At 34.7% G+C, this 25,474-nt stretch overlaps 1 protein-coding gene across 2 annotated transcripts; it reads right to left on the reverse strand.

Moving 5' to 3' along the window:
- Positions 1-4,327: 4,327 nt before the first annotated feature.
- Positions 4,328-18,156, reverse strand: LOC128993405 (paired mesoderm homeobox protein 2-like). 2 transcript variants are annotated; one of them, XM_054417294.1, is made up of 5 exons: positions 17,954-18,156; positions 10,069-10,253; positions 7,367-7,508; positions 5,466-5,576; positions 4,328-4,620 (listed from the first exon to the last, which is right to left on the reverse strand). In XM_054417294.1, exons 1-5 carry the CDS (start codon positions 18,060-18,062, stop codon positions 4,532-4,534), a joined length of 636 nt encoding a protein of 211 aa, XP_054273269.1. In that variant the 5' UTR covers positions 18,063-18,156; the 3' UTR covers positions 4,328-4,531. The 2 variants fall into 2 exon arrangements, with proteins under 2 accessions (XP_054273269.1, XP_054273270.1); XM_054417295.1 differs by lacking the exon at positions 5,466-5,576.
- Positions 18,157-25,474: the final 7,318 nt, after the last annotated feature.

Consider the following 25,474-nt stretch of genomic DNA (forward strand, 5'->3'; position numbering starts at 1 on the left):
GTAAATACACTTTATGTTAGAACTTACACACATAGCAAAACTAAGATCTTAAGGTACAATTCCTAAGCATTCAAAATTCAACAAGTTGCCAAGCTGCAAGAATCTTTTTTAAATGTTAGTAATTGGTCACCTCTTTAAAATAGCTTGATATAATGTAGACTGTTATTTTTCAAACATGTGGCTCTTGAGTTTGAAATGTTTGACTGGTTGTTCCTTAACTGCTTGAGGCAAAAAGTTATACATCCTGAGAGACGACGGCCGTCTGACAATGTTCTTTGAGTTTTGCCGGGACTTGTTTATAGTAGGATTTTCTCCTGTGATTTTGTCCCAGTTACGAACTGACTAAACTTCCGCAAGAGTTTCCAAGTGTGCTTCAACCTTTAAGTAGCGGCGGACATGCAATTTATATTGTTCCAGTGATGCACAAGGTCTAATTGTTTGTCACAAACTAAATTACACTTATTCTACAACCACTCGGCTGGGATTACGAAGCTATTGTCGCTATAATTGCAGCTAAGGAATTGCACCTTTAGACACATTTTGTAGATGTTTCATTAGAACTTTGACAATAAAGATGAGTTAGGTTGTTTATTCAAGGCTGTGATATTGTAGCAGCTGTGATTTATTGATGTTTATCGTTATTATCTCACAATTTCCTTTTCTTTACCACTTTTCGTTTATATTTCTGAACATAGCACACTTTATATACGAGACTTTTACAAGATCAACCTGTGTTATTAGACTTGTCTTCGCCATAATAGTATTAATGCGTAAAATATGTACAAACATTAGTTAATTTTTTGTATGAGTTATGAAATATAGATAGCAAAGATGTAAGTACCTAAGTAATTTTTTTGCATTATAAAATTGATGTGTTTAAAATATTGTCAAGCTCTGGAATGATTAAGAATAGTTATTTGTGTAACTAGTGGGCGAAGTGAGAAATGTTTACACATGAGCCGTAGGCGAGTGTGGAAAGTTTCTCGATTGCATCAAAGGCTTTTGCTTTTGCGTTACACATTATATTTTTCCTACAGTTACTATAAAGTATATAAATAGTTAGTCTTTCAAACACTGTACTATGCTTTTTTAGGTTAGGTTATATCTAAACATTGAAGGAAATGGGAGACGCTGCACAAGCTGATCGTAGTCGTAATATCTTTAAGTGTTGTCAGCTTATTTCCAAGCTTACAAGTATTATATGCCCAATAAAAGCACGCTGTTTTGTATTGTTTGGTTGGAATACTGGTATGAGGCAAAAAAAAAAACAAAAAAACTGTGCAGCAAAATTAAAAAGTGTGCGGTAAAAGTAAGTAGATGCAGCAATTTTCAACTTTCTGTGCTATAATCAGTGCAAGGAAGACCACTTTGTCAGGTGACTGTAGGAAAAAATAATAGTAGGGTAATATAACTCATTTTAAAGTACCACTGCCCTCTATTTGCACAACCTAACTAATAATTTACAGTAGGTATGAATAAATAAATTGTAATAGTTGTTAATCGTGATAAATTTTGTGAGTTAAAAAATATTTGTAAATAGCCAAATAGGCTTATCTTGAATATTATCATTATGTGAAGTCCTAGAAGTAAAAGTCCTCATGAAATGGTTATATTATTTGTTTTGTGTGATATTTAGAAATACACAATTAGCTAGCTAAGAAGTAATAGATAGTAGTTACTGTACTTGCGGTTGTAGTGATAGAAATGTTCTGCATTTGCAAACTATTTGCTAAATTTCTCTTAAAAACCACTCTCTACACAGCTTACTCCTAAAACTTATTATATCACAATCTATTTGTCACACAAATCTCTTCTGAAAACTTGCCCCTGATACTAATTTACAAGAAAACTTAATTTGTCTTGTCATATGCAATAAACATTGCTTCTTATAAGCATTAATAGCCCTAATAACTGTTTACAATAAGCCATGGTCCTGATAACCATTTGCAAAGTGACTTGCTTCTGACAACTATTTGCAATTGCAATGTCACTTGATTTCCAATGTGAATTGTTTGTGATAACCACATTCCAAAAGAATTACTTCTCGAAGTTACATTAGAGGTTATTTGCTTTTAATGACTATTTTTGTAAAACACTAATGGTTAATTTGCAACAAGGGCAAGTTTTTGTGTAGTGAAACTAACCCATCGTCTAAACAAGCTTTAGTTACTATTGTTGGGAAAGACTTGTATTGTCTGTACTGTAGACAACAGTATTGTTAGAACTGTATTGTCATGTTATAGAGAGTTTTAATTTTATATGATCCTCCATTCTGTATTAGGACTTTGTTTTATATTATTATAATAAAATCCCATTACAAGAGCATAAGTAGACTTCTGTGTTGTTGAAAATGATTGTTGGGCTTGAATATGTTAAAAGGTGATATCATTACAATGGTTATTGTAAATAATATGGGTTCAGTTTTATAATTACATAAAAATAAATAAATAATCTCTTAAAATATAATTTTTACTATTTATTGTGGATTTTTACAAACATTGATTTCATGAAAGCATCAAAGCTATGGCTATGTAGTAGATATTGTGTGAGTGTTTGTAAACCTTAAACTGTTTGCTGCCACTTGTTAAACGATAGAGTTTACATATATGAATAAAGAGTTTAAGTATGCAAAAGAGAATAAAAAAACTGTATCATATTCTTTGAACCTGTTTCATTAATATAAAAACTAGTGGTTTGAAGGGACATAGGCCCCTAAAAAGCTCAAATGTAAAACAAATTATTGTAATATTTAAACAAACTCAGAATCAAATTACCTATGTGTCATGATATATATGACTGCACACCATATCTTTTGTGTAAAAAAACAGGCTCGTTGTTTGGTTTTTTGACGGTATTTTCAATAAATCATTTGAATCATTCCAGAGGATTAACTCTCCTAAAGGCAGAGAACATATAAATACTTTGTGAATAATACTGGTTTACTAAGGTAGTTGTAAAATGATAATAAAAAAAGGCTTCCCTGATTGGTATTTTGGAAATTGTCTTGGTATCAAAATGCATATAAAGGTGTGTTGAAAGATTATTTCTTGGTAAAAACCGCTAAATTAGCACCCCAACCCAGCTATTATTTCTACCTGTACGAACCTATTTAATCTTTATTCCCAGGTTGTTTTCTAAGAGTAGCCGTTGAGGTTATTTCACTTCATTCAAAATATTGATTAAACACTACAATAAATCTCAAATAAACACACTGGGACGGGTGACGTCCTGTAATCCAGCTACTAGGAGGTCACGAATTGTGGATATTTATAGAGATGCACTCTGGATGCGATACTCCCTGGTGTGGATTAACATCTGCACTAGTGATGACTACGACTATCCGCAGTACTATCATGATAATTAGACCTAGACCGATTTGTTAATACCAAGGCAAGAATGTGGTTCGGATTCCACTATAAACTGTAGGTCCCTTAGTTTCCATTAGCTGTTGGGCTATTAATTAACAGCTGTGTCTAAGGAATATGTCGGCCTTAGTCACTAACAAGACTACAAGATCGTGCCACTCATCCTTCACTCATATTTGGGTTAAAATACGCACATAGTGGCGTTGACGTCCCCATCTTAAATAATTGACGTTGATTGATATAATGATAAATCACGATCAGCTGTGTTGAAGTTAACAAAAATCAGCAGTAAATGGCTTCTAATGCTCTATGGAGAACATTTTACGTTATATCTAGTTTTGTGTTAAAATTTGTGGAATTTTACTATTTTTCTCGCTGTCACGGGATCGAGACCTTTAATTTGAGCCCTCTTCTGTCGTTCTACGACTTCCCAGTCGCCCACAATTTTGACGCAAATAATCGGCTTACGTAATTAGTACATAGATTGTATTAGATTTATAACCAACACGCCAAAAATTTAATTTAACTATTAAATAGGATTAATTATCTGAAACTGTTTGTGTTTAAAAGGACTTAAAAGGTCTCTTTGTATTCCCGAGGGGTATATGCACAGAGACGATTCTTTTTATTTGTTACTTACTAAAGTAATCGTACTGACGAGACAACTTATTGTTAAAATGCTTTTTTGGTAGGTATAATGTCCTATGGCAAATTATTATGAAAAAGAGTAAAATGCCCTATTGCAACTTATTTCATAAAATCAAACTGAAATAGTGTTTAAAGGATAACAATTTTAACAAATAGGCTTTATTTGACACTAACAATGAAACCAAAAAGAAACAAAGTTTGCCATGATAAGTACTTTATTCATTTAGTTGGTTGGGTGCATGAGAAAGAAACAGAACGTTGTGGTCGTGAAGGAACTATTTATATACAAGTATAATATGTTATAATTACTACTCAGAAAAATAAATAATTTGTTAATACTAAGTAACACTTTATCACCTAACGTAGTTCACAGTATTTACAGCACTAACTTTAAACTAAAGCACAAGTGTATTTAATAAAATGTTTTAAATACCGATATGTTTGTACAGTATCTTCATTAATAATATTAATAGAAATCAAGAGTACAATGTTAGAGGTGCGTTGGGTGTAGAGAATATTCATGAGCTCGGAAACGAAGGTTGGCAATACTGTTGGAGACTGCAAGAACTGTGGATCGGCAGCTGACTGTACGCTGAGGTTGGCAAACCTGGTAAACAGCGGATCAGTTAGAAAAATAGTTTACCCCAAAACTGATACAGAATTTTTTCCCATGTCCAGCGTGCAATACAGAGTTATGTACTGTATTTCAAATTGAAGTTTCAGCAACAATACCCATCCAAAAAAAAAAAAAAAAACACCAATAAACTAAACTTAATTTTTTTTAGTTATGCTCACATACCGATTTTAACTACACCTAAGTCAAAATCCAAATGATTAAGTCAAAATACTAATCTAACAGAAACATAAACTTACATGAATAAGTGAAATTTAATTAAGTGCCTTCACAAGGGTCATGAGGACAGATGACACAACCCACACGACATAGATTATGTTTCTAGTAATTTTAACTGCTCGACTATCTCCCATAAGACTTGTACTGCAGGGCGAACTTTGAATGGAGTATAGACAATCTCTTATTATTGTTAAAGACAATAGGATGTCTCATTTTATGTCAAATAATCTTACAAGACAAAGGCATCCGCATGAGATAAACCGGATAGTTAAGGTATAATATATACACGCACACAACAGTACAGTATATATACAAGTATTTAGTTACTACATTGATTACAAAAATGATCAATGCTATAGTGAAAACAAGATCCCTGAGGGTAGCGTACATTGGCAAAAAATTCATATAGGTTTACACCTAGCTGCTCATTAGGCAAACACATGAAATAAAATGTATTCTAATATTGCATGATTACCATTTTCTTGAGAAACACGGTTGATATTGGGTAGATACTTATTGAAAATTTTTACTAGGATCTGTTAACTGGAAATAATTAAACAAAGTGTTATTTTTATGTTTGATATATTAATAAATCTCACCAGAAGGCAGGAAAGTGCAGGCGGGGGAGTGTTGGGACGGACTCGGGATGACTTGAAACTGCGTTGAAGCTTTCCAAGAGCCGTAGTAATCCATGGTGTGGTTAGGCAAGCCTGGATAAAAGCATGAAAACTATGATCATCATATTTAATGAATTATGTTTAATTTGCTAATTTGCATAAAAACTTACAAATAAAACATAGTACTCGTAATATCCAACTAAAATACAGTAATTCATTAATAACAATCATTAGTGTTACAGGTTTGAAATCATATGGATGGCAACTTATGGGAGCTTGCTTTGAATATTATTCAAACAGTTTCAGTTTCTTGAGAAACAGTTGAGAAAAATGTTGATGGACTCTTTTAACATGTCCGTCCTTTAGAAGCCTCCGTCCGGCCAGTGCAGGAAACACATCAAGTTAAGCAAGGAATGATCGAATGATCCGATACAGTACAAGAATGAGTTCATTCTTGTAAAGTAAAGTTCCAGTAATTCCAGTTAAAGTAATTCCAGTAAAGTTTTACTGGCTGTCTTGTATTCATATTCTTTGGAACTATCGCCATTTGTTGCATCTGACACTGTGAATCAGTTATTCAAGAGGCACTTTACAACTGAAATATTGGTCAAAAGTTTTTAAAGGCATGTCAACTACTATCTTCAGTTTAAATCAAATGCCATATGGTTTTTTGGTGGAAATATTAACACAGTAACAGTCCTCCTCTCTAGAAAATCTTTCTACGATGATTGGATTTACATCTTGAGGGCTCTACCACCAAGTCACTGCACCGCATTATCAATTGATAATTGTCAATTAATTGAGACAAGGAGTCCACCTAGGTGCGTATTTGAACCTAAATATGAGTGAAGGATGAGTATGACGGTGTGAGATGATCTGTGTAGCTTTGTTACTAAGATCAGCTGTGTCTTTAGTCGGGACCATTATTAAATGCAAATTGCCATCACCTCTAGGACAGACATGAACAAACGTTATGCAGAGCGTGCTATCTCTGACTCTGGGTATTTCATTGCCATGTTAAACTTGTATCCAGTTTGAAAAAAAACCTGCATGTAGTTGAATGAGCTAACAACAGAGTGTTGAATTTTTCAACCAAGCCAAACTTAAAGGACAATAAGTTATTGTAAACTAAAGCGTATTGCATGTCACAAAAAAATCAAGGAGTCCATTTAACTAGGTATGTTCATCTATCTATACATATAAAATCCAATGTATGTTTGTATATTTGTATGTTTGTCCTTTATGGACTCCCCAAAATCGCTCGACAGATTGTAATGAAACTTTCAGGCATTATTAAGCATTATTCAAGGATGGTTTGTGTGAAGTTTGGTGCAGATCCGTCAAAAGGGCTCCGCCCCAGTGGCTCTGGAGTTTCCCATGTTAATCTTATGAGTACTCATATTTAAATGGAATTAAAGAATCTTAACAGCTGGTTCAACTAAACTATCTGATTCTGTGATGTTCAATAGCATTAAAAAGTTAATAGGTTTACCAACAGGGTGCAGCACTATATTTTTTTAATTTATGAGAACAGCTAATTTGCAACCAAAAGGTGAGTGAGCGTAGCGAACAAACTCCAATCTGGAGGCGAGTTAGCGTAGCGAACGAGCTAACCTGTAGGCAAGTGAGCGCAGCAAACGAGCTCCAACCTAAAGGTGAGTGAGCGTAGCAAACGAACTTCAACCAGGACGTGATTAAGCCATGCGAACGAGCTCATCTTGAAAATGTACGAGCATGTGACATAAAACCACAATAGGACAGGACTACGCCTGTCGGGCCAGCTAGTTTCCAATAAAATATAGGCTTCAGCTCGACCAAATTGGATAGTTACTTCAGTATGCAAAAGTGAACATTATGAAGTAAATGATGAGATCAGGTCCTACCAGTGGCCGCTGGAGAGGTAGAAGGCCGAGCCACCAGTCTAGCCTCCGCAGTCTGACTGTCAGAGACTCTAGTAGGCTGTCTCTGTGAAGCCAAGGTTCTCTCATTGCGTCTGAACTTGGCTCTTCTGTTCTGGAACCACACCTAAAACATTGTAAGGGCTGTTTTGAGAAACTGGACCTATCCGTATAAAATTATGTTTGGACAGTCTGTCATTCACAGGTCTAAATAAAAGGTTGTACTTTATCTGTATAACATGTAATTTACTCAAACATAACTATCAAGTGGAGAGAGTTGTGTAAAACTCTTACCCTTACAACTAAATTGTTTAACACTATTTAAAGCTTGAACAGCGGTGGATAGACGAACAATGTGGTAGTGTGCTACTTTGTATGTCTTCTGTAAATATCCAAAGTGTGCTAAATTCTAAGTGAATCATTGCCTGTATTGGGTTTCTATGTGATAATAATCAATTTCTTTAGTTTCTCTAACTTTGATCCAGGGATTTGTGTGTATTTTATGTTTGTTGTCAGTTTTAATTGATTTTATGTAAGTTTTAATTGAGATTATTCTATGCATATACTACAAAGTAATATCAAACCAAGATGTGTAGTGTAATTGTAACAAACTCATCAGTGCTGTGAAATCATTCCACTACACCCCATGGATACTGTCTTTTTTCTATCAGCAATGAGCAAAATGGGTCTTCTGGTTAGTTCATGTTATACCCTCATCAGCTGTATGTTTGTTTGATAAATTGAAGACCCAAAAATTTGTTATTGGCTCATGACACATAAAAAAATGGATATTTCCTGATTCCTGGTCTTGTAGATTGTGGAGAAGAAGCAAAGCAATGGTAAAAGTGAATATGTCATGTAGTGAAGCCATTTGTTTTGGTTTTTGCAAAAAAATATTTAATTCCTTTGCAAGATATTACCGAATCACAAATTGTGTTCAGATTTACAAGGTAAAATAACATTCAACGTTATTAACTAATTAAAAACCATTCAAAAATTTTACTTGACTTCTTTTACTGCCATGACATTCTACTTTCAACCCAAGGAGGTTTTGAAGGCTAGAACCAGCAAAGTGTCCACAGCATTTCAGTGTGTGTCATCTCGTATTCAGACCGAGAAAGAGAGGGAGATAATGAGAGGCGAAGTACGAGACATGTGTCGGCGCTTGCAGATCGCATGACCGCCCTGACAGATCTACAGATACAGCTGGCTGTGGTTAGTCGCTCCACTGCCACCTATAGTCGACACTGCTGCCACTGTCGCTGTCCACGGAACTGTCAGCTGATCGGCTTCGACGGCTTCACAGAATCAGCTGTTTATGTGGAAACACTTCAAGGGGGCGAGCATTGGATCGGAATGGATTTCGACACAACCAATTAAAGTTCAAACGCAATAGCGAGATAAAATTGTCTCATATGATGAACATTGGTATGATTAAAAATAGGCCAAAATATTACCCTAGTAAATTATGGATTGCGACAAGTTGGCTTTTAATATATTTTAATTTCTCAAATGTGGCATGCAAGTTAGATTGAGCATTAAACGGTTTTATGATTATTAAATTCAAAATGTCGACAAGTTTTATACTTGTTATAGTGTAGTATCGAGCTTTGAGGGTTTAACCAATCAGTAATGATTGCTTAGTTTATGTTCACTACATGCAATAACAAATCTATAAAAAAAATACCATTTAATGCTGAGAAATAATGTTGATATGTTATAGCTTAGAGATAGTCTGTGTACATAAAGCCGTGGTTTTCTATATGATAAACGCCTAAAATTTCGTTGGTACTGTAACAACACTTTCAGGCAGCTGTGCAGAGCAAGGCTAATGGAAAAGGCTTTTTCATTAGCCTTGTGTACAGACTACATAAAGGGAATTAGTATTTCCCTGTTGTTGGTGGTGACTACCATCATAGACTAACGAACCCAAGTAGACTTCTCATCCCAGTGTAAGTTTTGAAGCTAGTTTTTCGTGTCTAGTTCATGTCCGGTGACACTGTTCGCTAGTGTTGATGAAATTTAGTTTTGATAGTTTTATTTGATTAAACGAGGTTTTAAATTACTAATATAACAAGAAAAAAAATTTAATACCTCTACAGTGCACAGGGCAAAACTAACAATAAAATTGGCTTTCGCTGTTCCATAAGGATGAGAACTCTACTAAGGGAGTATGTTTTATCTGTGCTACCATACTACCGTTCGTTTCAAAACGTCGTGGACGATGTCTTTTCTAATCGTCATGTAACATGTCTACAGTAATTTCTTAAATTACATAAAACAAAGAATATTCATTTCCATACTCGGAGATCTCACTGTTACTCGGTGTAGGCCTACTGACCTGTACTCTAGCCTCGGTGTAGGCCTACTGACCTGTACTCTAGCCTCGGTGTAGGCCTACTGACCTGTACTCTAGCCTCGGTGTAGGCCTACTGACCTGTACTCTAGCCTCGCTGAGGCCTACTGACCTGTACTCTAGCCTCGGTGTAGGCCTACTGACCTGTACTCTAGCCTCGGTGTAGGCCTACTGACCTGTACTCTAGCCTCGCTGAGGCCTACTGACCTGTACTCTAGCCTCGCTGAGGCCTACTGACCTGTACTCTAGCCTCGCTGAGGCCTACTGACCTGTACTCTAGCCTCGCTGAGGCCTACTGACCTGTACTCTAGCCTCGCTGAGGCCTACTGACCTGTACTCTAGCCTCGCTGAGGCCCACTCTCCTCGCCAGCTCTTCCCTCACGAAGGCGTCTGGGTAGTGAGTTCTCTCAAACACCTTCTCCAGAGCGCGCAGCTGACCGCTGCTGAAGGTGGTGCGGTTCCTCCGAGGTTTACCCTTCCGCTTGCTGTCGTCGCTCTCCCCCGCGTACTCCTCCTCTGGACATAACAAGTTTGATCATATTGCTGTTTGTCTTTTCACAAAGTAGAGATCAAGGAAACTAAATGGTAAACATCTAAGGCCACAATAATTGACGCAGCTCTGCTAAAAAATTCTAACCTCATTGTTGCATGTACATTTGTTGAATACATAACTATTTTTTAGTTGTTACATATCAAACCCTCTAAACGAAATATAATATGCAACTCGTGTCAAAAGTATATTTTTTTACTCAATAAAATTGAACATTTTATTTTGTTTAAAAAAGTGCCACTTTAATGCATAAATAACTAGGCCCTATTGTTGACTTTAAAACATTGACACAATTAATTCCCTGTTTTGGATTACGTCTAAAAAATCAAACTACTAAGAAGTTTGCAGTTAGTAGAATGCCTTTGAAAATAAAAAAAATGGTAGATTAAAATATATGCTGAAAAGCTATTATTGTAGACAGACAAGTTAAACCATCGTCATCGAAGGGGTCATAAACTATCGAACCTTTAAGTGTACGTTTGTATTAATATTCTCAAATTCAAATGGTTGTGAGCTGGGTACCTGAAGTGTAAATGCTCGCCTGCCTATCAAGGTCACCGGCTCGAACCTAAGAAAAGTTGGAAGCTTTTTGATGTTTGGAAACTGGATTCTACAGTAGTGTCTATGATGATTAGTCCATGGAGAAAGGTCCTTGCTAAGAATTAGCTGATCTAAGTTAATAACTAAGCTAATCATATATCATCACACTTCATGCTACGAGGACCCTGCTGCGTCCATATTCAGCTTCGCACCTTAATTAAGTTTTAAAGTACCTATTGGTCTATTGTATTGTGCGGCAAACAATCAATTAAACCCGCAGGCAAAAAATATGCTACGGCAACAGAGAATAGAGGTTTAAGTATTAGAGGATAGAATAAGAATATATTACCCTCTTTGATACTTTAGCAGTTCCCTACTTTTGTTTAGACTTCTACAGTTTGTACAAGAGTGAGAAGGAGGGAGGGAGGGTAGAAGAGAGAGAGAGTTTGAGTTGCGACGCCAGCCGCTCGTTGTCTGCCGGTGACAAATCGCCAGCTAATCCCAGCAGTCCAAACAGAATTAGCCGCGGGTTTACGGCTTTGCGCGCCTCGCTGCTTGGTGTTTAACCTCAGGACCTGGTCTGAGTTGTAGACATTCCCCGACACTTGTACACGGGGTGCAACACTGGAGGAAAATGCAGGTGGCATTCCGTGTCTATTCTCTTTTAGCTCTGAGAGAGATCACCCATAATATTGTAGCTTTTAGCTGGATGAGTTACGAAAGGAACGTGCGTAGGTAAAAACTGGCTTAAAACGTAGTACCACGCTTCACGCCTCCTTAAAGGGTTTTACGCTCTCATTTAGTTCTGATCGTGATCGTAGAGGTCACCTTCACCTATGATAGCTTGAATAGCTGGGTACCTAAATGGTTAAAGTGATGGGTCTTACTTATAAGAAAGTCAATGGTCCGATTATGAGAAAGTACTTTTTGATGATTTTAAATTGGACCTAGCTATCCTCTATCGTCTAGATTTCAATAAATAATCCTGCCTGAAGAAACAGCTGGTTTTAGCAACTAAGCACCCAAAGAATCCCACTATTCTGACCATTAACTTAGAGGGATACCGAAGTAGGCATCCGATCCACATAGACCAGTAGGAGTCAATCTATTATATTATTAAAGTGATACAGTCAAATTTGTGATCTTTGTATAAGGCCATTGACAAAATTAAAATATAGGCATATGGTTCATCAAAATAAAGCTTAGAGTGCGTATATTTGCGAAAAAGTATTGGCATAAACAAATTCCCTAAGGGCTCTGTAAATTTATATGTATTTACTGTACTATAATACTATAATTATATGTATGAATACTATAATTGTGTGGAATCCATACACTCGTGGTATATAGAAGACAATTCCTGCAACGACGAGAAATTTGTGTTTAAATTTTTCATTTTCTACTCTCGTAACTCATCTTCATTCTTATCACCATCACCATCTCCAGCTACTAGTTTACTCTTTTAAGGTTTTTGAATAATTTTTACTATTAGATATACTGGGTCAAACAATTTCTAAGGCATATTTCCTAAATCGTCCTTTCTAGTCGGGCGTACCGACGTGTTTGGGTGGCGACTTAACTTAAGTGATGTCGAGACACAAACTTAATGAGCCGACGACAGGCAATAACTCACACACACATACATACACACACGCACACGCATGCACGCGCGATTTATAACCTAATTAACACCACCAAATCGCTCCTACAATTTGGCTTCCAGTTCAAAGGACAATAATTAGTTTCCAGATGTTTAGTTACATTGTTGCAAGTGCGTCTATTGTTGACGGTCACGCCTTGAATGTTTTTCTTCGGGATGATTTGTAGCGTTTTGTGCCATGCCACTTATATACTGGAAACAACACTGTTTATAAATAAGACGCAAAAAGATATATATTTACTTGGAGTTGGATGTCCCTCACAAATAGGGAATAGGTCTAAATGAATTCACTAAAAAGATATCCATTAAATAACGTACCTAGAATATTGATTTTGAGAAATTACGAATATAACCCCCTTAAATAGATCAGGGGGTTAGATTATTCTGATCTAAATAATTATCCTTAAGCTCATCAGAATAACTATTTTATTGGGAGATTTTCGTGGGAACAGGAGAAAACTTACAGTACTTAAAATGTGTTTAGATTAGGTCTCATATGTTTGTTTTTTTTTTAAGAAGTAAATGTACATTTTACCAATAAAAAAAAAGTTTTTACCATACATTATTTCTCTTTCTTTTTTTAAACTTCGAAGTTTCGATATCTTAGTTTTAAATTACTACCTACCACAAATTCTGATGGATTTTGCCCGGAGGTAGTTATATTAGTGAATTAAGGCGAATTAAGTAAGACCTAGGCCCGGGACCGATTTACGTTTTCATTTTGATGTCCCCAGGGCCAAAAACACAATTCGTTCAAATTATTATACATGTCCCTCCAGACGATAACTTGAATAACTTTTGTCCGATTTTGATAAAATTTCGTTTGAAGGTGTAAGGCGGGATAAACTTGAATGAGTTCGCAAACCAGCATGATCAGACTATGGAAACGGGGTTTAACGGGGGGTTTTATGGAGTAAAATTGGGGTTTCCTCATTATGACCCTTTATCAAGATTTATCAATTTTTCTCCATACCTTTTAAAAGAGATTAAAAAAACCAAATAATTTAGTATATCAAAGTGTTTTTGTACGGTGATTGGTTATGGAGAAAATTCAAAAAATTGTTAATTTAAAATTTACATGTTATTCTTATGGAGAATATTGTAAAATGTTTTAGTTGGCTTGTTTATGGATATATTTTGATAAAAATTGGCGGATTTGTTTATTTCATACTAAGCTATTAATATTTTAATTAATATAATTGATATTTCATATGATATACATTATTATAAAATCAATCCAGGCAAATGGAAATTCGCTTAGTCGGCAGGTTTTCTGCAGCGGGTGTATTTTATTTTTGCATTGAATCTGGAGAATGCAACAAGTAGGTCCAAATTTCTTGTTCAACTTTTTTCCTGAAGATTTTTCTTCCTGTTTTATACGTTGAAAAAAATTAGTGTTGAGTTTTCTACACAGCTGCTCAGATTAAGCCAAAGAGAATACACTAAGACCTTTGACTATTAATACAACAACTTCTGTATCCAATAGTCAATGGTAAAACAATGGAACAGCTGAAGCCAATTTGATTGTTAGTTCTGTACGTCCAACTATAGAGGTTATGTTTTGTTTACAATTTGTTTCTTGTTATTGCAGTAATTTAAAACCTCGTTTAACCTAATAAAACGATATAATCATAAACAATAACTGGTCTCCTAGTTAAATAACCAAATAGTAAAGCACAAATCATGAAAATAACCCTAAAATAATAGAAACAAAATGTTGTCTACACTAGCGATCAGTGTGGACGTACATGAACTAGACGCAAAAAACAAGCTTCAAAATTTACAATGGGACGAGGAGTCTACTTGTAAAACTAAGTTGAACCAAGTATATCAGCAGTGTGGGTGTATAGTGTGTAGAGCGCGGTTTTGGTTGAACTGTCTACAGTACTCCTTTAATCTATGGTTGAACCATGTTGAACTTAACGGTATTGAAATACTCAATGCAAAATCCACATCTCAAATTGAGTATGTTAATGAAAGGACGCAGTTGACTTTGGTTTCTGTAATTAATGGGAAGTGTGTGGTTTTGTGTCAATACCAATAGTAAATGTTTAAATGTAATAGTCATTACTTTTTTGTACTACATTCTAACTGTGAAATTGATACAATAATTTGCAGGTTAAGAGACCCTTGAATTTGGATAAACAATAATATTGCATCTTACATCGATATAAACTATTTAATTTTCGCCTCACTACAGGACCGTATTCTGCAAGGTTGTTAAATGTTTCCATACGTGTATGATTTTAGACTGGTTTCACACTATCGCATTCAATTATTATATAAAAAAATATAGGTAAAACAAATGCACAGTATTGTATAGGCTACATTACTGATAAATGTTTCGATTTCAAGGGAATTTGTTCCAAAACACGTTAGATAGCTCAGAACATTGAAAAACTGAAATAGTGAGATTAAAAATCTGTTTTACTAAACAGGGTGATTGATATAAGTGTGCCAGCTATTTTATTAGAATGTTATGAGATATATAACAAAATTTAAATTGTAATGTAAAGAAAAATACACTTTTCTGACGATATATTTAGATATAAATATTAAAATATATTTTATTTTCGTAAAAAAGTCTTAAAATTGCATCTAGATTTTAAAAAACCATAACATACATAAAAATATTGGTTCCATTGTTTCAAAAATGGTCACCATTTTCCAAAATGGCAGGGAAATTTGAAAATAGGATAACTTATAATCTAAATGCAATTTTAAGACCTTTTTACTCTTTGCATTTTTGCTCTAAACGTACTAGTTTATGAGCTACATGATGCAGAATTTACACAGCAAGTAATTTTATTAGCGAATTTCCCTATAGGAAAGTAGCTATTACCGTAGGTGGCACGGTAAGACCTAGACCCGGGACCGATTTACTTTTTCATTTTGATGTCCCCAGAGGCCAAAAACACTATTCATTCAAATTTATATATATATATATATATATACAGACATATATATATATGAAAAATAGAAAAATAGGGCTACTATATATAAATAAAGATTAAACATTAATAAACTTAGTACCCAAGTAAAATTATTTATTAAAATATTTACTTAAATATTTTAATAAATAATTTTACTTCGGTACTAAGTTTATTAATGTTTAATCTTTATATATATATATATACGTCCGTGAACGCGATAACTTGAGTAATTTTCGTCCGATTTTGATGAAATTTGGTTCAAAGGTGTAAAGCGGGATAAACTTGAATGAGTTCGCGAACCAGCACGATCGGACCATGGGGACGGGGCTTTACGGGGGGTTCTATGGGGTAAAAATTGGTTTTTCTCACTTTTGACCCTCAAAACACAAAATTTCCCAATTTCTCTTTAGACCTTTTTAAAGAGCTTAAAAAACAAATAGTATATAAAAGTATTTTTGTTCGATTAGTAACGGAGAAAATTTAAGAAATTGTAAATTTAAAATTCCCTTGTTATTTTTATGGAGAATATTGTCAAATGTAGTTTGCTTGTTTATGAATATATTTTGATCAAACTTGGCAAATTTATTTATTTTGTACTGAGCTATCAATATTTTACTCAAAAACACACTTTATTAGTTTCCTTGTAGCAGCAAACCTAGGTACTCGTTAAACCTAATGTTATTAAAATATATTTAATTGAAAATCAATTCAGACAAATGGAAATTCACTTAGTCGGCAGGTTTGCTGCGGTGGGGGTATTTTAGTTTTAATACGCTGTAAATCTTAAACAAATAGCTTTAGAGAAAAAAATTCCATAAATAAAAACGTTTTTAAATTGAATTTACTTCCTAAACAATCATAAAATATAGGGTCTTCCATAAGAAAATTCAAAGTTGGCGAATGGCGGCTAAAATTAATTTTTGAACTTGACCAAAATTTGTTAAATAAAAAATCCAAGGCAGCTACAATTTAACATTTTGCTATATCTCTTATAACTTTCGAATAAAATAGTTGGCACACTTATATCAATCACCCCTGTATTTATGGGACACTTCAGTGCGATCTATCCAATTAAGTATTGACCTTAAATTTATTTGTTAATCATGTTATTTTGTACTTTTATATTAGACTTAACTGTACATGTTTATTTTCTACTTGAACAACATGTAAACAAAATTGTATAATGTAAACATTTTTCTACCAGTTCCCTAAACAATGCATATTTTTCTGTGATCTTGCAATAAAGAATTATCAGTAATACAAGTAGTTTACCCCTTAAATTTCAGAAACTACAAGTTTATAACTCAGTACTTTGTTTTGATTTGATTGAAATTATTAAGGTTAAAAATGGAAAATTATATTTAATAAATCTGGCGTATATATACATGCTGGAAAATAATTATTATATGTTAAGTAACCCCCAATTCAATCCTCGAAATGGTATTCGATTAATAGTCTCGGAATTTACAATAGGACGACATTTAATGATTACAATGTACGATTCACGATTACAATGTAAATACAAATACAAATACAAATATATACAAATATATTTATTCTGAAAATTACAACAGCTTGGCCTCACCAAGTTTATAAAACTTGTTGGTGAGGTCCAATTGATACAATAAGGCTAACAAACAAATAATTTACATTTTTTTTCTTTTTTTTTTTTAACAAAGATTTCTTAATGTCCTATATTTCTACGGCGGTTTGTGGCAGGCACTTTAACTTAAAACAAAGTAGTTGGCAGCACACTAAAAAATCTAAAATGTAGTGACATAATATTTCTTTATAACTGAAAATAAATAATTTCACTTTTGTTAGAAATATATGCCATGTGGGGTCTCCCTGTTCGTTTATGTCTCTTTTATCACCGTCTGAGGTTTCCATTCGAAGTTATGTTTTAACACTGTCTTATGGATAAAACCAAAGTATCGATTGATTACACATTCATATAGTGAAATAAGCACAGTCATAGATAATTAACCAATAAAGACAATCGATTTATTTTGGTAATATTTTGGTAAAAAAGTATTGTATGCTTAAAAATTATTCGTGCTTGGTTGTAATTGTGAAAAACGTCTTCATAAAACTGATTCTCATCAATTTTAATTCTGTTTTAGGTTGTCTTGCTTGCATTGCTATTAATTATCTGTTTAGTATAATAATTTAGAAAAGATGTTACCTACAAGTAAACTTTATTTGTTATTTCATTCATGTCCACCAGTTAAAACATTATACACCTTATCATTATTTTGTTTTACTTAAAGATTCTCCCATATTTTAATTTGAATTAGACGGTTGTGTTTTAATTGTAAATTAATTAACAAGGGCAAATATCAATTTTCTTTTACCAATATGTTTCCATTGCTTATACAAACAACTTAACAGGCCGAATACGTTGCCAATAACATAAACATTAGGACGGAATACAGTATGGCTCCAGATGACAAGGTATGGATTTGCTGACTTTCATCTACATGTGTAAGTACACCATCTCGTACTCAACAGTTATTTTGATAACATCACTTACCATCACTTTTCTCAACATTGTTGTCCAGTTGCAGCAGAGAAGTAACGGAGAACCTGTTCTGAGGAGGAGGCACAGAGTACAGACAGTCCGCGGCAAACATGTCTAGCATGACAACAAACTAGTCAATTAAACAAACTACTACAACTGAGGAGCGACTGGATTAGACACGATCGGTTTATTAGTTGACGGACAGTCGGGGGAACAAGTGTGAACATTGAACAAGAGGATACTAAACATCGGACACGTGGTGGGAGGGAGGTTCTAAGATGGGACATTTGGGTAGAGGGGGGCGGGTCCCGCCCCTCGGGCAAAAAACTAGGATGAATGTGCTATTAATGCAGGTGACAAGTCGTACATCATTGGTGTTAAAGTTGTAAATCATGAGGTCGGAGTGGCGCCGACAGTGATGTCTTTATAGACTCCTCCCGGTGGAGTCAGGGAGTGAGGACCACCGGAGGCCCATGGGAGTCTATGGGAAGTGGTAAACTGGGTGGATCAACCTTCATATACTTGATAAGTAGTGAGAATTCCAAACAAACATGATCGTAAAATTGAAACTTTCCAAATGGTGCCTCCTTCAACATTCAACACTTTATACACTTTCAAGGCAAGTCCTCTATAAACCTGAATCTGTTTATTAGTTATTTTTTTCTACTAGCCTTCACATTTAAAATTAAAAATAACAGCTGATCATTGTTAATCAATTCATAATATTGTAAAAAGACATTCCATTCTGGTCCTTCTTGTTACAATGACTTGATTAATTTATTACACACAAACACTCTCCAGAATCTGTCATTCGATGTTCTCTAAGCATTGAAAATACAAATCAGAGAATAACATTATTGACCATTACAATTTTTTACCGGATGCCTTTTTGGGTTTGTTAAAAGTTTTAGTATAGCCACAAACTATATACCAATGAGTAGTTGAGTTCTTATAATACTCGTCTTGTGATCAGAAGATCACCGGTTCGATACTGAGAAAAATTCTAGATAGTAAATTCATTGGCTTATAATTTAGTTAGTTAGTTCTTAGGCTTTTAAATTCAATCTGATGAGAACTTCTCAAACTTGGGCTCTTTAAATGAAATATAAATACAACATTGATTAATTAGGAAACACTTCTCTGCTGTACTTGAGCATTGTGGTATTTTTATGATCTTATCTTGGTCAAATTGTTTTGGGAATTTGTTGAGTATGCAGGTTTGCCACAATTGATCCCTGTGTCAATATTTAACGAAAACTACTGTTTACTCTATAGTAAGCTATCACTATATTTACTATATTTATATTTACTTTGTTTCCTAGTAAATTATTTATTAAGATATTGAGATATTAATAAGCTAGGATGTACGTTTTCAGAGCTAGTAGTGTACGTACACTATTCCCACAAATGGCCAGGCGAAAATACGCCTGGAATAATTCCGGTAAGAAATGTATACAAAAGATAGCGCAACCAATCGTAAAATACAAATCATCTCCACCTTAACTTTTAATAATTACGGCATATATCACATTTATCTCCATGTAAACTTAAAATGTATCACTCTTTGAGTACGATTATAAGTACGATTATTAAGATCGTCGTACTCTAGTTGATCGTTAAAGGCTACACCCAGCTACTTATCTTTTGTGTTTTATATGGTTTTATTTTATAAAATAAAATAACCTGTAAACCTGAATTATTGTTTTATCCCTTTAACGCTATTTAACTTACGTCGGTACTTTCCAGTTAAAGGGAACATTCATTATTATCGATGATTTTTGTATACATCGATATTTTATATTTCGATCCGATATACAGATATTAACATTGAACCAGTTTATTAACATTGAGTCCTCCACCATCTCTGTTGGTTGCAGCATCTCTTCTATATCTTCCGAGATGGCTAATGAATCTTTAACCATCACTGTCCGACGCGGGATGTCTTCTGCACCTCCCAATATAGCTGATGAGTCCTGGACCATCTATGTACTATTCAGGATCTCTTCTGAATCTCCCGAGAAGGCCGATGAGTCCTCAAAAGTCTCTGTCTGACGTAGGAACTCTAGGCTATACCCATGTTTATAGTTCTATGGCTATACCTCCTGGGATGGCTCATGAGTCCTCGGCTAACTCCAAGATATTTCCCCGGTTGTTGAATTTGATGTCATTGTAATTAATTTCTCCGATTTTTCTGTTTCATAGGTGTTAGTAATTAGTTTAGTTTCTAATTTTGATAGATTTTCCAAAATATTTTTAATGGAGGATCAAATTTCATTTTTGATGTCTGCAAAATGAATATCCTATTGTTTTCATCGAGTTTCTAACTGCACCGAAATATTTCATAGTAACATACTCACCGGGTCCGCTGGTTGTCTAAGCTGTACCGACTGGATTTCGTCCTACCCGTGGACGGCACTCGTAGGTTCCATCTCCCGTCCCCATCTGATCACCTTCGATTGTAGGACAACCTTTCCCAGGGTCTCCTGGCCAAGGGTCGGTCGTAAAATATTTCTGCGGGGGCGGCCAACCTGTCCCAGGGTGCATGAGGATTAGTGCAGGGACAGGTTGGCCGCCCTAGCCAAAATATTTAATTGCCGACCCTAGACTAGTAGAACCTGGGACAGGGGTTGAAAGTAGGTACTCATAAGATAACAGTACTTAACTGAAGCATGCATCAAATTGATATTTATAGGCTGCAACATAAGCTTCGAATACAAGTAACAAAGCTTTTAAGGAATATCTTTGCGTTTCCGGGATCAAACACGGAGAACACAATATGTTGCAGGGACTAGAAAATTAATTGCCTTCCTTAATTAGCTTGTTCCTTGCGCTTCTTAACAATCGAGTCATCGTGAAAACCTTGGTAAAGTAGGCCTATATTAAATCAGTGAATGTAGGTTTTTGAATTTACTTTTTCGTTGCATTTTCTATGTCTTTCAAACATAGCACATGATGTGACAGTGAAGAAAATATACGCCAATCAAAAGAGAAAGTCTTAAAATATTGTTTTAATATTAATGATGCAAGGGCTTAAAAAAACCCCAAATAAACACATTTTCCGCACTAATCTTTTTCATTACAGTAGTAGGTCATCACACTTTAGTGCCCAGCAATATTAGCGAATTTCCCTATGGGGAAGTAGTTATTACTGTAGGTCTCATGGTAAGACCTATCCGGGACCGATTTGTCCGTAAACGCGATAACTTGAGTTATTTTTGTCTGATTTTGATGAAATTTGGTTTGAAGGTATAAGGCGGGATAAACTTGAATGAGTTCGCGAACCAGCATGATCAAACCATGGGAACCGGGTTTTGTGGGGTAGTTATAGGATTTTATTATTTTGAGCCTTAAAACACAAAATGTCTCAATTTCTCTCTAAACCATGTTAAAGGGCTTAAAAAATAAATAATATAGCATAACAAAGTGTTTTATGGTGTTTTTGAAGTGTTTTGTGTAGTTAATGGTTACGGAGAAAATAAAAAAATTGAGTTTTTAAAATTCCTAAGTAATTATTACAGAGATTATTGTAAAATGATGTAGGTAGTTTGCTTGTTTATGGATACATTTTGATCAAACTTGGCAATTTTTTTTTAACAAGGCTACGATATTAATATGTTACAAAAAACACTTTATTACGCTCCCTGTAGCAGCAAACCTAGGTACTTGTTAATCCTAATGTTATTTAAATAGATTTAATTGAAATTCCTACGAGGCACATGGAAATTAGCTTATTCTGCAGGTATGCTGCGGCGGGTATTTGCCACTTAAATGTCATATGACAAAACTACATTATAGGTACGTTATTAAAATTTTGCACTGATAAAATTGATAAGTATGACGATTTCATGGATGTTTTAAAATATTAAGATGTTATGTCAACTTACTATTCATACTAGTGTTTCTACAATTATTAACAAAATGTATAATATGGAGGATACGTGAATGTATATTTTACAGAATAACGAGTATGTTGATAATGAAGAAAAAATTTTATCAATACGCATCAAATGTGGCATTTTTTTAAAAAACAAAATTGAATACAATTGAATAGGCCCTAAGCCACTCACAGATTGTACAGCTACGGCCTATAAACCACAAATGTCCCTTAGTACAACAAAAACAAGTGGTAGTGATATATTTCATGTGATAAAAAAGATGCTATAGCTTACAATAAGTCTTCATCTCAGTTTGATTTTTAAACAACAGATGTTTTTAGGAATTTTTCGTTTGGTGAAAAATTTGGGATGGAATGTCTAGTTGTATGTTCAGATGGTTTTACATTTATGTAGGTTTAAAATTTTAAGTACAGTAAAAATTCTTAACTTTCCATGATACCCTTACAAAACTGTTAAGACCTAAATAGTTGGCATTAGGTCTACCGTATAAAAGAGGATAATATGAATAATACGTCTAATATAAAATGTGTTTACAAAATAAATAAAGATAAATTGTCTCATTTCCCACTTATACAAGAACTGTATTGTGTTTACGTTAATTTAATGTTTTAAACGTCATTAGCGCAGCCAAACGTTTTGAACGTTACACACTTGAAATATACTTAATATTTTATTGTGGGACGAAATATTTTTAAACACTGTTTAAAGTCATTAATAGCTCACGTTTCTACTAGTATATTTAGATAATAATTGATTTGACTTTTTGCCTGACTTTTTCCTTTTTCAAATCACATAAATAAATATCACAAATGAAATCTGTAAACCCCAACAATTCCTTAAGGGATAATATTATCTTCTCGTGCATTGCAGTGCCAATGCTAGAAATATAATCCATTGCACCCACTGTCATCACCTATCGTCAAACTCCGTGATAATCCTGGCAGTAGGGGCGGCCAACCTGTCCCATCCCGAACCCTCATTAGTGATGGGAAAGGTTGTCCACCCCTGCAAAGCAGGCCAGAAATTCGCAGGTCAATTTCAACCCTGGGAAAGGTTGTCCGTTCCAGACGATCCCCCAGCATTTCTATTGTCAAATCTCCAGTCTCCAACTTCTAATTTTGTCATTTCTTCTTAAGGTCCTGTCACGGTCGCCAATTGTCGTCGTCACTTTACACGATTCACTTACTTGTGATATGAACGAAATGAAATTCACGAATGACAAAATATAGGATTTAATTCAACACCAAAATGAGCTGTGTTCTTTACAAATCCAAACAACAAAACTAACTTTGTTTACATTATTGATCACACATGAAAATAACTTATGAAGACAAAACTGTCTTTAAGCAATAAGTAAAAACCAGTCTCTCAGCAAAAGTTCTTTTAAATATATATTGAAGTTTTAACCAATGACTTACAAGTCATATAACGACACTTTTCAGATTTCCCGCTGGTAGTTCCAAATCAGAATGAGATTAATGTAAAGCACGATAGGTTGTTCATAATGTTTATAGTTTGTTTGTATTTTACAAAGTGGATAACGTACGCCTAGTTATATTAGTTAAGAGCATTTTTCAATCGCGACGGTAGAGGGGAGAAGAGCAATGTTATGGTTGTAGAGGGAGAGAGAGAGAGAGAGAGAGAGATGATAATGGAGGGGGGGGAGGGGGGACTTAGTGATATACTACAGTCAGGTGCCACAACTCAAGACTCGAGATCCTCTACCATCTCTCTCCGTCTTATATAAACAAAACATGCCGAAATAGTTAGTCTTCATATAGTCCAGGCAAATTAGACTAAAAAAAGGTAGTGCTCCCCGAAAAATCGTCTAAAGCTGGAAAGTGTTTTAATACCTTTTGGGGGTCCCAAATAATAGTCCTGTGAGTTTGCGACGGATTCTGACGTCTGCTTAAGTTTTGGGAGTTGAAAAACTATGAAAATTTTGCACTTTTTTCAGTTTTTCGCTTATAACTGCTAAATGACGAATCCTACGGAAATTGTTGTTGAAAGGTGTCTTTTAGTGCATAAAATTCTGCGTCGATTGGTGTAAAATACATTGAAATCGGCCGAGTGGTTTAGCCGCTGTAGCTTTTCAAAGTTGGGATATTTTCATTAACATGGTAAAAAAGTTAATTATTTGATCGGTTTTTGGCTTACAACTCCTTAACGACGCATGCTATACAAAAATGCACTTTAGTTAGTTTTAAGAACACAAAATTCTGAGTAGAATGTTTATTAATTCTTCAATACCCGCAATTGATTGTTAAAATTTGGAAACTTCACTAAATTTGGTTACAGCGTAGATTCTGTCCTGGATGGATTTTGAACTATTAGATAGTGGTTTATTCCATGGCAATCATCCAGAGGTTTATCCTAGAAGCTGTGAAAGGAACAAGACCCCCTATGTAATTTTAAATCTAATATTCTTATCTGAGGTTAAAAAAAAATTCTAGGATTCGTCTCAACCTCCCATCCCTGGACACATTTTAAGCGATTCTAACATATGATAAGATATTACAAAGAGAAAGATTTTATTAAATAAAAGAAATATGATGATGGGACGGATGTACAATGTATATTGTCTCATTATGGATTTCGCCTATTTTGAGAAAACAATTGGGAGTCTTCGTAGATTTCACCATATAACTTCTCTACTTCTCATCATTGGAATGTTAAGAATAAGGATTCATTTCTTGCTCTTATTTGTCACAAATGGAGACATTCGGTATACCCTACAATCTTTTTTTTCATATATCGAATTGAGATAATCGTGGCCCTTTCTAGTCTTTCAGAAGAAAGCACCTTTGAATTTCAAAAGAAGCAGGTTAATGTAAACCTTTTTTTACATGTACACTGTAGTCGAAATAGGAAGTTACAGGATAGAAGTTCTTGTCGAACCGGTGGATTAGCCGTAGTGATGGGAGTTAACCCATTGGCGTTAATTTTCCATACCCATCTCTCTGGATTGAGTACACTTTTAAATGAGCTCTAAAGGATTGGTGGATAGCAGCCCCTTTAGTAAGAATTAAGTCAAAATTAGTTTTTGAAAGTGTCCTCTAGAAGAGGCCAAACCTCATTTGATATGGGTAATTTCTGCTCCCATCCATGTACACTGTACAGGGTCAACCTGCTTCTGCACCTTCGCCAAACGTTGTAACCCGTCAGAACACAGTGAGATCCACATTGATTGGAGTGAACAGCATGAATAGTTCAAATTTTCTACTCTTCCACATCACGCTTTCGTCATCAAACAGTGCTAGTGGGTACGGAGTACGGACCTATTTGTAATCTAAAGTATGATTCAAATTGAGGCTTGGATTTAATGTGGAATATCGAGTGCTGACTTGATGGGGGAAGATTCTTCTTGAATCTTTACTGGTGCCTTCACAGCTCGCAAGGTCACCACTTCCTTTTTTTCTGCACAGTTAATGATCAATATAGGCTTGCCTATTTACAATTTTGATGCAAGCTGAGCCTTTTCATTATGCTTTTTATATCTCGTGTTGATGCTATCATATGGGATAACTCCTGAGCTGTAGACATGAGGGAACTATTTTCAGTAAATTGGTCGTGACACTGGAACCATTTGATGAATTTCTTTTTTATCCCACTGTATCCCTGGAGTTAATATTGTCAA

Source organism: Macrosteles quadrilineatus, unplaced genomic scaffold, assembly GCF_028750875.1.
Source record: "Macrosteles quadrilineatus isolate MER2022 unplaced genomic scaffold, UCM_ALF_1.0 Scaffold_4__1_contigs__length_99947679, whole genome shotgun sequence".
NCBI classification, from domain to species: Eukaryota; Metazoa; Arthropoda; class Insecta; order Hemiptera; family Cicadellidae; genus Macrosteles; species Macrosteles quadrilineatus.